The 14,698-nt window shown below is 35.6% G+C and overlaps 1 protein-coding gene across 2 annotated transcripts in view; it reads right to left on the bottom strand.

Moving 5' to 3' along the window:
* Positions 1 to 14,422, bottom strand: part of LOC113053038 (NACHT, LRR and PYD domains-containing protein 3-like) — a 96,918-nt gene extending 82,496 nt beyond the window's left edge. The window contains exons 1-3 of one of the 2 annotated variants that reach the window (XM_026217655.1): positions 11,517 to 14,422; positions 2,522 to 2,605; positions 83 to 2,023 (exon numbers count right to left, since the gene is read on the bottom strand). In XM_026217655.1, the coding sequence (XP_026073440.1) occupies positions 83 to 2,023; positions 2,522 to 2,605; positions 11,517 to 11,995 (2,504 nt within the window). In that variant the 5' untranslated portion in view covers positions 11,996 to 14,422. The remainder of the gene's footprint in view (positions 1 to 82; positions 2,024 to 2,521; positions 2,606 to 11,516) is intronic. The other variant, XM_026217663.1, reaches the window with a different exon arrangement.
* Between the last annotated feature and the right edge of the window lie 276 nt (positions 14,423 to 14,698).

Genomic DNA, 14,698 nt, shown 5'->3' with positions numbered 1-14,698 from the left:
AAAGAAAATTCTCATCAAACCTCCATCACAACTTCTTAAATATTATGTACATATAGCAATAGTATTTGATTTTCACACTTACACAGCTTTTCTGCAGTTCCTTACAGCAGGTACCAGTCTTCTTCTGCCCTCTTTTGATGATTTGATGTCGTACTTATTAAAGTCTAACTCATCCAGCACCTCCTCTGACATCAGGATCATGTTTGCCAAAGTTGAGCATTGTGCAAGAGAAAGTTTTTTTTTTTTCGTGTCAGATTTTAAAAACGCCTGCATTTCTTTAACAACAGAATTATTCTTCATCTCAATTAAGCAGTGTGACAGATTCATCCATCGTTCAGGTGGAACATCATTTTTTTGACCTTGTTTGAGGTTTTGGATTATTTTCTTGATGCTCTCTGGGTTGTTCTCTGTGTGTATCAGCACATCCTGTAAGAGTCTCTGATTGGACTCCAGTGAGATGCCATGAAGAAACCGAAGGAAAAGATCCAGGTGTCCAGTTTTACTCTCCAAGGCTTTATTCATTGCTCCCTTCAGAAACACATCCAGAGAAATGTCTTCACTCTGAGTTCTGGACTTTCCTGTCAGGAACATTTTCAGAACCTCACTGTTCTTGTGTAAATAACAGTAAAACACATACAGTGCTCCAAAAAACTCCTGAAAGCTCAGATGTACAAAGCTGTAAACCTTCCTCTGATAAATCACAGATTCCTCCCTAAAGATCTCAGTGCAAATCCCAGAATACACTGAGGCATCAGTGACGTCTATGCCGCTCTCTCTCAGGTCCTCCTCATAAAACATCACATTGCCCTTCATCAGCTGATTGAAAGCCAGTTCAGCAAGTTTCACAATCACTTCTCTGTTGGACTGCAGGGGTTTCCCTGAACCTCTCTCTTCATATTTCTGGTTCCTCATATTTGTTTGAATGAGCAGGAAGTAGATGTACATTTCAGTCAGAGTTTGAGGGATTTCTGCACTGAGCTCTTGTTTCAGGATGTTTTGAAGCACAGTGGCTGAGATCCAGCAGAAGACGGGTATGTGGCACATGATGTGGAGGCTTCTTGCTCTTCTGATGTGTGAGATGATTCTGCTGGCTTGATGCTCGTCACTGATTCTCTTCCTGAAATATTCCTCCTTCTGAGGGTCATTGAATCCTTGAATCTCTGTCACACGGCTGATGTAGTTGGAGGGGATCTGATTGGCTGCTGCTGGTCTGGAGGTGATCCAGATGAGAGCAGAGGGAAGCAGATCTCCTTTCATGAGGTTCGACATCAACAGACTCACTGAACAAACCTCAGTCACATCAGAAACTTTCTGACAGTCTGTAAACATCAGTGAAATCCTGCTTTCATCCAGACCATCAAAGATGAACACAACTTTGCATTTATCATAAATCTTTGAGTCGAGATCATGAAGTTCAGAATGAAGGTCAAGCAGAAGTCTGTGAAGACTGTACTGATGATCTTTAATCAAGTTCAGCTCTCGAAATGGAAGCACAAACATGAAATCTACATCCTGATTGGCTCTTCCCTCGGCCCAGTCCAGAATGAACTTCTGCACAGAGACGGTTTTTCCAATTCCAGCGATGCCTTTAGTAAGAACAGTCTTTATTTTGTCGTTCTTCTCTCTTCTCTTCTCCTCATATCCTGGTTCAGGTGAAGGATTAAAGATGTCATTGCAGTTGATTGGAGTGTCTTGGAGTGTCCTGTAACTTTTCTCCATCTGTAGCACCTCATGTTCTTCATTCACTCCTTCACTCTCTCCCTCTATGATGTACAGCTGTGTGTAAATCCTGTTCAGGAGGGTTTGATTCTCTTGTAGTTTGACTCCCTCAAATAAGCTCTCATACCGGTTCTTCATACTGGTTTTGTGCTGGTCTTTGACTCTTTGAAGATAATAATGCACTGTTTTGTGAGAATCGAGCTGCAGATCTGCTTCTGTGTCATGTTGACTGAAGTGTTTCTGACTGTAGGAGGATGTGAAGGTCTGACAGGACACATCTCTGATCTGGTCAGCTCTCCAGACACTGAAAAGACATTTAGATGAACAGACAAAAACAAACAGAAAAGACCTTTATCAAAATACAATTATTTAATGTATCTAATATTAAATGATTTTATTTTAAATCATTCTACAACCACTTTTAGAAAGTGTTTAATTGATAGGCTCATTTATAATTTCTTTAATAATACTGTCAATATAACATTAATACAGAAATCCCACTGTGTCCCATATTTTTTTGTGTAATTAGACAAAAAGGTAAAAGACACAGAGAAGCACAAAGGAGCACTATTTAACAAAACATATGTACAGTGTTTAACAAAGAGCCTATTAACTGTTTCCTTTAAATTTACTTTGTATTATTTTCATTTTAGTGTTATATTTGCTGTTAAAAAAAGAGAACACAATTTCCATTTATTCTTTGTCTAAAGAACTTCATTGCTAAAATAAAATTAAAATGTAATAGTATCTCTTGTGTATATTTTGTACATTGATTTTTCTCACTTTACATGAATATACTCACACAGGATCAAATGCCACTGATCCATCACTGAGATCAGGGGGCTGCAGTGGGGAAGCTGCTCTCTTTCTCTTCCTGTTGATAATACTGAGGAAAAGAGAGAAATATTGTTTTTCTGCTAATTAAAGGTTTGCTCCAATTAATTAACATTAACATGGGTGTGAACATGTCTTATGGTTGAAAAAAGTGAAAATTAGTATTTTAGACTAATGCTCTGTGCTCAATGCTCAGTGAGGCTATTACTAGCTGAGTTCACTGGTGATTGTATGGGAACGGCTCATTGTGAAACTTTCAAAATGAAAACATGGTGGAACCAGGCAATCTCCCAGACTTCGACTGAAAATGTAAACTAGGCTATTTGGAATTATTTTGTCGATCTAAAAAATAATCCAGGAGTGGCTGAAGACGGGTATCCAATATGCAGATGAAAATGTTACAGCACCTGAGGAATCACCTTTCAAAGATTCAATAGTTTTACAAACATATTAAACATATAAAATAACTTAACTTCACGTAACATTATTTGTAGCACGCTTCCCATCCAGAAATCACAATAAGATGCTTTCTTTATTATTTTGATATTAACAGGGTTTCATCTTTTATATTGTCAATTGTCACAAATTCCAAACAGTACTTGAAATCTTTAGAAATCTGCAGATTGCTAAAGATTAATTTCTGTTCAAGCAGAAACACATGAACCTGAACGGATCATCTCTCTTACTTTACTACTCATTATAGAACACATAAACATGAATGAATATCAGAAGATATGCTGAAGGTGCAATTTACTGAAATGTATAATGCATAACGTAATCATGTTTCAACTGTGGAAAGACGATTAATGAAACAGCTTGTGAAAAAACATGTCATGTAATGCTATTTAACTCAGGAAAACCACTCTGTGTCTATAAACTCATTACTTCACAAGAGAAAACACAAAAGATGATATTATGGAGAATGTTGGTAACCAAACAGTTAACAGTAGCCATCGACTTCCACCGTATGGAAATAAAATAGCTTGATAAGTCGATAGCTACCAGCAAATGTTTGGTTACCAACATTCTTCAAAATATCTTCAAAATACACAAAAACCTTCTTTTGTGTTCATTAGAAGAAGGGTGATGTAGCTTGTGGACAAATTAGATTTATTCTACAAATAACCCCTAAGACCCATCACTGAACCAACAAGCAAACTATGAGGGTCTTTGGACCCTTCCCACGAAATGCAACTAACACCTCAAAAAGGCAGAACAGGCCCCTGGTTCCATGGCAACCAAAGACAAATCATATTTGATCCAATCATATGATAACCCTGGTTTTACTGCTCAAATGAATGTGGGCAAAGCAATTTTCCTTATAGGAAAGACACAAAATGTCCATAGAAATTGACCCCTCTCTAATTAATTAATAGGCAAACCTTTGAATGAATGCGCAAATCCTCCAGTCATTGTGTATATTATTCCTGTTCTTGTATATTGTCTTTTGCATTGTATATGTTTTATGCATGCTTATGATAGAATCCTTATTGTACATTTAAAGGAGTCATATGATGCGATGTCAAGTTTTCCATTCTGTTTGGAGTGTTACAAGCGCTTTGTGAACAGACAAGGTCTGTAAATTTGCAAAGACTAAAGTCTCAAATGCAAAGAGATATTCTTTATAAAAAAAAGAAAATATCCACTGCCTCTTAAAATGACTCGTTTAAACACACCCCTGCATTTCTACGTCACGATGTGGAAAGATTTGCATAATGTCGCCCAAAGGCATAACTATGATTCTCGCTGTTGCCGTCGGCGAGACACTGATTCATTGTGAAAGTGAAAATAATTAGTTTGGCCTTCCAAAAGAGGACACAGTGGTAAAGTTTTATTTACAACACTGTTCCAGAACAGTTCAACTCAAATATTTAAATGTGTGCAACACATTTTATGGAGGACTGTTTCCTAATCCTAGGAGAGAAGGCAACAATGCTGGTGCTTCAGACTCACAGACTGTAAGAACGTTTCCATATGTAAAGGATGTGCCACTGATAATTTAAATGTGACTTTTGAGCAATGTAGAGTAGTGGTTCTCAATTCCAGTCCTCATGCCCGCAGCTCTGCACATTTTGTATGTTTCTCTTATGCCTTCAGACGTTTGTTCTATTCGAATGTAAGTGTCCTTCAAAGTGCACATTACAGTATATTCCACCATGATTCCAGTTCAAAGCGAACATTTATTTTCAATTCTAATAGCACTGAAGTGTGTGAGACTTGAATTTAAATTATATTTACAGATGTCACACTTCAGTTTTCTAAAAATCGACATGTTTCAGGAGGCAGGGCATAGAGGAGAAACAATTATGTACAGTATGTGGAAAATAATGTTTTTTGAACATTAAACTGAATAAACACATTTCACTTCACCAAATACACAAAATAATGTGCTTTTTAGCAACATCATATGACCCCTTCAATTAAACGAAACAGAAGTTTAGAATAAGCTGTAGACCCCGTTGTAGTCTATATTTGCATCTCTTTATGCTGCTGGTTTAGTTTTTTTTATATATATAAATTATTTGAAAATGGAGCAGTCACAGTCAACGCGAGAGTTTTCTGCACGCCCCACTCGGCAGCAGAGTCTGTGAGCAGCAACAACTTCTCCTCCGCACTCAGAGCATTTAATAATCACTCCGATCCGGGCTCCCTGATACCAGAAATACACTCTGACTTCACTCTGTGGATAAAGTATCTCAGTATCTTTGAAATGTTATGTTCATAACGTAGCCTATAAAAAAAAATTAAATAAAAAAATAATAACAGGAGAGTTTCAAAGTGGCTTAGCCTATTGTGTGTAAATTTTTTCCCCCTATCACATGCCAAACTAATAACATTGTAAGCATTAAATCTTTAATTGCTGTTTTCTGCTGTGCAAATTTAGTTTGTGATGAAAATAACAGTACATTTTATCTAAAAAGATCGATGAAGTTCTTAAAGATTTCAAAATCATTACAAATCAGATACTGATAATGCAGTACATTTGTTTGCACTGTACATTTGTTTGAATGCATTATTGCGAAAGCGATTGAATGTGCTGTATCTGTTTAAATCATGCTTTAACCCGAAAAATAATCAGTAAAAGAAACAGACAAACTCCTATAGCCTGTAACATCCCGCTCGACTATTGCAGTCATTGTAATCTTCTGATCGAGCTAGCTAAATATATTTAACATGAATTGTTGCTGAATATGCAGTTATATTAAGTGCTGTTGGCATGGATTTGTTCTCGTGATGGAGCGCTCTATGAGCGAGTGAAAACCACGACGCTCAGACTCTTAAAAACATCCGCTCCTTGCTCCAGTCAGAATCACCCCGCTCCTCTCATACTTGTCTCTGTGTCAGACAAGCAGGGAGGGTTGAGCTCACTCGAAACTATGGGAGCCTGAGTGGAGCGTCAGTGGATGTTAAATAGAAAACCGATTTTCCTTCAAACAAACCGATGTGAATTACACATTTGAGTTAATCGATAAAATCGATTTATCACCCAGCCCTACTTGCTTTCATATAATTTAATAAAAAACAATTGCAGCTAGGGCTGAAACGATTCCTCGAGTAACTCGAGTTACTCGATTACAAAAAATGATCGAGGCAAATTCCTCTGCCTCGAAGCCTCTTTTAATTTATTTTAAATCTCACGTCAGGTTCTTTCGCAATGATATTTTAATGTGACACATTGCGTTTACGTCACCCACAAAGTGGAAGGGGACTTAAGCGCTGCATCCGAGATACTGCAAGGAGTCAGCAGTGTTTTGATTAGAGCGCGCGGGCAAACGTGAAGAGAACGTCGTGGCGTGTGTCCATTGCAAGATAGAGCTGGCGTACAACAACTAGGGCCATATGATTTCCGCGATGCAGAAAACGCGGAGGGAATCGCGGAATCCAGTCATAAAAACGGAGTTTAACGGAGTTTAACAGTTTAATGCGGAATGGCACGAAATTTGACAAATTGTGAATGAATTAATCAAAAATAGGTCATTGCACTTACATCAAATCAAATATAGACTAATATCTGTAAATATTAAGCCGGAACAGTCTATTTAAATATGAATCCTGCATGTTCTGCGTGTCTCTGTTAATGAATGGAGCAGAAGCGCGAGTTCTTTTATCACACACACTGAAGCGCGCGTACTGTCTCACTAAATAAGGATGTGAACACATGAACAACATCTCCAGAACTGCACTGACAGTCACTTCATGAGCATTTGACCGTTGTCACATCACAATACAAAGAACTGTAAAGGTACGTCGACCCGTCAAAATAAAAGTCCGTTTTTTTTAAGGGTTAATCACACAACATTTCTTCCATGTTTTATTTTTAATAGTAAATCCCCTTTGTTTACCAAAAAGTTAAGTTTGCTTAATTTTTAATAATTAAAAGATAAATTAAATTAATGTTTTATGTGTTTAATGTTTAATGTGCATCTCAGAAAATGCTTTATTTTAAACCCCAACTGAATGGCACTTAAATGAACTTAATTCATCTGTCAACTTTATTGTCATTGTTCACATTACGAGTACAGACAGAGAAACAATGGGTAATAATTAAATGTTTATTTTTGATGTATGCAATGCATTTTATGCATTTAAAAAGTAAACAAAAAAATTCTAAAAAAGGAAACTTATTTGTTCATTTTAAGAGCCCCAGTAGTCTTAATTTCTCTCGCATAATTAATATTGCACTTTAATTAAGCAAAAACACATTTTATCCGATTACTCGATTAATCGATGGAATTTTTGGTAGAATACTCGATTACTAAAATATTCGATAGCTACAGCCCTAATTGCAGCTGCATTTAAATGCAGGTGTGCAAAATATGTGCAGGATTTGCACTGCATGTTTAATGCTGGATGTGCAGCATTTATTCTTATTTGTTTGATCTTCATTACAAATCTTGTTTGGTTTTATTTTGGATAATTGCATGTAAAAAATGATTTACTTTGTAATACATATGCAAAATGTAAATAAATATTAATATTCAAGTGTAAATAAATATAAAATATTTAGAATTATTAATCCGACAGGGAGGCCATCACTTTATTTTTTTTTTCCTGATAAAATTACGGTGTCTCACATACAATAAAAATATATCTACAGAAAGCTTGAAATGTCTTTTAAATGAAAACGAAAGCATTGTGTAATCTGTGAATGTTGCATTTCTCTGGTCGGAGAGAGCCAGCACTGTGAATTTCATCTTTGCAGCTGACAAGAAAACATTTGTTTATTAATAAATAATTAAATTGTCAAATTTTTCACATTTAATAGGCTACTTCTGCATGAGCTTTATGGCAAACTTAATGCATGTCCTTGAGCGCGAAATATTAAGACTTGGTTATGTAAATTTAATATAAACCTCTGATTAATTGAATATAACAAATGAACGAGAACTAGAAAAATCTTACGTGGGGGCAGACCATTTTTTTGTGTATAACCAAACCCGTTCGGCAAGTTCACCCTCATAAGACACTGTGCATGAAAAAACAAGAGATTCACACCTTTATCTCGACCCCCACAAGCCATACATAACTACCCCCAAAAAACCCAGCCCCCTCCAGCTCAACTCAATTCGGTCGATGTTTTGGCTCTGAGGAATGGTGTGTTACTGGGCTGAAACATGCCTGCACTCAGCAGCACTACTCTTTGTATTCGATATTTTCTCGCAGCCCATATAATTATTTTCACAAGACCATAATGGTAATAACAAATTATCAATTGATAATTAATCATTATTTTATGAAATTCATGTTATTTGTGATTTTGGGTGTTTGCAGAAGGCTTTAAGACCAAGCAGAATCCTCATCAGCTGCTCCCCTCACAGCGCGCGGGACTCTGCTATAACTGACGCAGCTTCACTCTCTGCAGTTTGAAATCAGATTGAGGCGAATAAAACTTATTGATCACGAGCCCAAGATTTAGCAAGGCAGGAAAACATTCATTCTAACTGAAGGAAGACGTATTTCATTGAGCTAATGCTGTTAAATAGAGAATTAAATAGAGAGAGAGAGAGAGAGAGAGAGAGAGAGAGAGAGAGAGAGAGAGAGAAACTAGTCTAGGGCTATTCTTAAACTTGGAGCTCATTATATTGAAGTACAAATCCAAACACCAGAAACTTTATGCATTTTATGAATAATGAAATGTTATGAAAAGTATGCATTTTATTTATTCACAGGCTATGGTTGAAATAATATTTTAGTTCACAGCTTTAAGTTCCATTGTTTAAAAAATGCTTTATTGGCTAATGTTTCATAAACCTTCGATTGTTATGCTCTAAAATCCATTGCCATTTGTAATTTCACAGTATTTTCACCTCCTAAATCACTAATCTTTAAAGTCACAATTCTATAATGGTCAAAATTACTCATGCCGATGGCATTTAAATAAATGACTTTATTTATTTATTTATTTATTTATTTAATAATTGTAGCCTACATAAACAGGTGAACCAAAACAAATATTTGGATCGTCCCTTATTTTTGCCCTTATTTTCTTAAAGAATAAACACTTATTTTCTGTAAGAAAAACATGATAACATATTATTAATTCATAAAAATAATTTAAGCATTTAAAACATTTTTTAAAACTTGAATTTAAATACTATTAAACTAACTTTAAAATCTCAAGGAGTTTATAAGTTAAAAAGGATAAAATGTCACATGTCTCATTCACAAAGGTAAAATCGGACCATTCTGTTTTTACTTCACAGCTTTTAATTATACAATCATAACATGTACTTAGCATCTTTTGTTGGATAGTAATTCAAATGATTTCCTCTGATTTAAAATAGATTTTTACATTTGGTTATTTCTTTTAGTTTTGATTTTTTTATTTACTAGGATTTGTTTTAAAATTTCAAGTTAGTTTTATTATTTAATATTTCAATTTTACAAAGAAATATGCAGCATTTTGTCTTTTGTCTAATTATAAAATGACACATTTTCATTTATAATTTGTCTTATTACTTATTTTGTAATAAATGTATAAATAAATTGTAGGAAAATTTTATGGTGTAATTTGTATTGTGAATTTCATCGCATCAGAAGTTTATTGAATCATGATGATTTGTCCATAGTGAAAAGTTCAGCTAATGTCTTTTTTTTTGTTCGACCTATTTAAATTCATTTTTGGCAACCAAAACCTGAAGAATGCCTGCCCAAAGGGCTACCAGGGATTCTGAAATTTTGCAACACCTGAAGTGTGTTTCCCAAAAGCATCATTAACAACGACATTTTGACTCAGCACTTTTGACTCAGCAATTATTTTGTGACTGTTTTTCACTTAAAGTTTGGTCCATTCATTAAACAAATCTATTGTATAACTTGGACAACTATGCCGGTTATTTTGCTACTTTTATTATATGTTTGGTGTGTCTGGATTCATTTGGAATGCAGCATGAAATGCCTCGGAATCCCATTCATTGTATTCAAATTGAATTAATATTGATTGGAAGATTGAAATTACATAACTTTTTTTTGTTGTTCATAGAAATTTTGTGGAAAATTGATGTTCTTAAAAATAAAATGCAAAGAAAACACAAATCTTATGACTGGTAGATGTTGGAAAGCATAAAAACAAGACATCAAGTTAATATGATCCTTTGTGTTACAAAGCTTAAGTATTTCAAAGTACTCTTAATTTAGATTAAGTTACTAAACCCGAGTAATCTAAAGAAATACGTTACTGATTACTTTTTAAAGCATGTATTTTGTAATCTGTAGTGAAATACATTTTTAAAATTATCTTCCCAGCCCTGGTTATACCTTCAGTAATTTTGAATTTGAATTATATTGACTTATTTTCCTCATATTATTTCTGAATACACTATATGTATAGGCTTTTGCATCTTTTCTGCAAAAATATTTAACAAGTGATTCGTTTAACATCATGTGTGCTTCACTTGGAATATAATTTTCTTTAACTAGAGGGATAATAAAGAAAAAGTAACTTGAATCATGTTGTAGTTACATTTTCAAGTCGACTAATCGGTCAAACATTCTGGAAAAATCTAGATAATTCTTTTTTTTTGCAAATTCACCCAGCCCTACGATCGCTATATTATATTCCTCAGCAATGAGGTAAAATGGGAATAACTAAACAGCTTTATTGTTTGTACATCGTGACGCACAGAAGCAGGTAACTCACACACACAACTGTCATCTCTCGATCGATAATTCATTCAAATAAATTGCCAAGATGTCAGTAGAGGGTTTCTCTTCCACAATCACCATGATTTTGCCAAGTAAGACATGTTCCTGGATCAACATCTCTTGATGATCCTGGATCAACATTGTTGTCCAAAAATATAGACTTAACCCAATCCCTACCCCTAAACCTAACTCTACCCATAATTTATTCCTAAATCAGTGGGAAATAATAACTAATTAACAAGGGTGCAGAAGCACCTAACCCTGATTGTAAGCCTAAAACAGATATTTCCTGAAAAGTTATATCTCAATTCTGATTGGTTGATTGGTATGTTGTTCCAGGATCAACAAGGATGTTAATCCAGGAACATGTTGTACATTATGAAGTCATGCTTGCCCTCTTCCACACGCTACACTTCATCACCAGAAAATAAATAAGAATGTTGTCTAACACACTGACTGTAAACAAAAGCACATCTTATCTTTTATTATTAGGACAGGGAAGTCTTGGCTTAGCGTTTAGAGAATTTGACTCCTAACCCTAGGGTTGTTTGTGTTTGTTCACTGCTGTGTGTGTGCACTTTGGATGGGTTAAATGCAGAGCACGAATTCTGAGTATGGGTCACCATACTTGGCTGTATGTTATTTCACTCACTAAGTCACTAATTATTTTACTGAAGTAAGTTTCTTAGCAGTTTTAATTTCAGAGGTTATGCAGGTGTTAACCTTAATTAGAAACCTTTTACTATTATTAACATAGTCATGTTCCGAGAAAATAACCTAAATGTTAAATTATTTACATCCAACATCATGATACTCACACAGTGTCAGAAGTCACAGCAAGTTCATCACTGAGCCCAGGGGGGTGAAACATGGAGTTGTTACTCTTCATAGACACACCGCTGAATCCTGGAGATGCTGCTCTCTGAGCGTCAACATAACTGAGCCCAGGGGGGTGAAACATGGAGTTGTTACTCTTGATAGACACACCGCTGAATCCTGGAGATGCTGCTCTCTGAGCGTCAACATCACTGAGACCAGGGGGGTGAAACATGGAGTTGTTACTCTTCATAGACACACAGCTGAATCCTGGAGATGCTGCTCTCTGAGCGTCAACATAACTGAGACCAGGGGGGTGAAACATGGAGTTGTTACTCTTCATAGACACACAGCTGAATCCTGGAGATGCTGCTCTCTGAGTGTCAACATAACTGAGACCAGGGGGGTGAAACATGGAGTTGTTACTCTTGATAGACACACCGCTGAATCCTGAATAAAGTTTGGCACGGCTAGTGTTCATGCAGGGAGTGGAAGCAGAGTGCTGCTCACACACTATCCTGCTCTCACAGATCAACACAACTCAGGAAGTACAACTGTTATTGTAACACATTCTTAAAGTATCGGTACAGTACTAGTAAAATGTGGAATCCTACCATTTTTAAAATGCAGGGTTTTGTGATGTATTTTGACTACTTTTTTTTGTACTTCACCTTGTTTGATTTGTCTTTTTCTTTTATTTGCTAAATTATTTATTTATTACATCGACTTTCCGATTAATGCTGGGTACACACCAAAATATTGTTTTTTACATCTTATACAATTTTCAAAATGTGATAGACCACAAACATGAGGATAAAATATCCTAGAATTAACCGTTTTGCTCCTATAGTGTGTGGTGTGCCATGATGTGACAGACAGCACACCACACATGAACAGATTTTCAACCAAAGTCTCAACTGTGAACAAAGGAAATCTAGCAAAATCTCGTGATACTTCATAATAAGCACGGCAGACGATATGCAGGAAGAAATTGCAATGATTTTCACAGAAAATACACAACACGTTGTATAAAAATTCGTGCTGTTGCCACAAATCAACAAGCTAATTCTCCATCTCTGCTGTCCACATCAATTTCAATTTGTGCTGCGCCATAACTGCTTCTGTCTTCAATCGTCTCGCTTTCTGATTGGATATTGTTTTGTTCACGTGATAATCTCCAAAGCATGTGTGCGTTTATTCTCAGGGTTCCCCCAAACATCAGGATTTCTGATCGTAAATATTAAACATGTTGAATATTTACGTTTCGCGATCAGGCCGGCTCCAATGTTCTTCTGATCAGGTTCGGACACTCTTAACACACCTCACACCAAGAGAAAATCTGATAAGATCATCTGTAGAACCATCAAGATAATCGGGACATAGCTAGGATTGTCAGAAAGGGGGAAATCGGCCCAAAATCAGCCCAATTATCTTTTGGTGTGTACCCAGCATAACTGCCCCCAACTGGCTAGTATTGAATGCAACTTGCAGGTGCAATTAAACTTTAAATAAGGTGTTTCTAAATTATTTTTAAATGTGTTTTACTTCAAACAGTTTATGATATCTAAATTATAATTAACAAAAATGATTAATTCATTATAAATTACAATTACCAGTAATTCCTTTTCATTTTGTAAGATATTATTAATATTTTATATTGTTAATTTGTGCCCGAGTGCAGTTTTGCCATGTCTGCTTATTATACTGCATGTTTTACTTTTTTTGTAAAGCTTTAAGAGTAAAGAGTTCAGTGTTGACTAGAAGGAGAGCAGTATGCAAACTAGAATGCAAACTGAACATCAGCTACTGTTAATTCCCACAAAGTAATTTAAATTATATACACCCTATAACAGTGACATTATTTGACTCCAGCCCGGTGAAGAGTGACTGACATGCTCGACATGCCCGGTGACTCATATTCACCGCTCACTGCGTCTGCAGTATAGACCAAAAAAAGGGAAAAAAATGGTCACATTGTCCATGATGTCACCCATAGGTTTTTGAAGAGCATTTTTGAAACCTAAAGTGGACGGAGCAGGCCGTCGCCATCTTGGCAGCCCATTACCACGTTACACTCCTGGATAATCGAAAATCTGTTACAGATGACAATTTATAATGAGTTAACAATATATACCATCATCATACCGTCCAGCCCTACACTTCTCAATACTGCTCAAAACACTGAAGTTCATGTTTATCATGTCTCACAGACTCTTTCTAGACACTCACAAATCATTTGATTATAACAAGCAATGTGTAAACATGATGTACCAGGGGCGTTTCCTCCGAGGAGGCAAGGAGACATCTTCTCCTCTAAATATTGGATGATAAAAAATAAAACAATGGCAATATTACAAAATATAAAATTAAAAAGAATGAGTCACAATATTTCTAATGGAGCACTGTCCAACAGTGACATCAGCAGGTAAAGTTACAGCGGGAGTCCATGTCTCTCTCACCTCCCCTAAGCCCACTGAGTTTTAACAGACCTCCTAAAGCATACGGTTACTAGGTGGTAATTGAGAAAGGAGGAAAGTCATGTGAGAGGAGGGAATGACTCCATCGCGATATGATTGGATATTACTGGTTATGTTTGTTGTGATTGGTACATGCAATAAATCCCGCCTCTTGTGTTAATGTGCTTTCCGTTCGTGAATCAGTCTGAATGAACAATATAATGGCATTAAAGGGAAGACTAATTTAAAAAGTAAGTAAACAACTCCCACACTTAGATATAACCAATTTGTTATGTCAAAATAAGACTTGAAATGGCCTAAAAACAAGATCTGGGATCTTGATGTGGGAGTTTTTATAGAGTAATCAGCTTGATAAAATTTAGTTTGGTTAACTTGAAGTAAACCTCCTTGTCTGTGACCAATATTTACCAAGCTTTGATGACTGATGATCCAAAAAAAAAAAAAAAACAATAGCTAAAAGTTAACTATTAAAAAGAATAGATGAAAATAAGTTCATAAATAAAATATATTATTTAAATTGTTACTGCTTTGAGTTATTATTTTGGAATAAATGTAAAATGCATAAACACACTAACTTAAAAGGATAGTTCACACAAAAATGTAAATTTTATGTTTATCTGCTTACCCCCAGAGCATCCAAAATGTAGGTGACTTTGTTTATTCAGTAGAACACACAAAGATCTTTAACACAAACCATTGCAGTTTGT

The sequence above is a fragment of the Carassius auratus genome, chromosome 3, assembly GCF_003368295.1.
Source record: "Carassius auratus strain Wakin chromosome 3, ASM336829v1, whole genome shotgun sequence".
NCBI lineage: Eukaryota > Metazoa > Chordata > Actinopteri > Cypriniformes > Cyprinidae > Carassius > Carassius auratus.
Note: the sequence above shows the minus strand (reverse complement) of the source record. Positions and strands in the feature narration are given on the sequence as shown.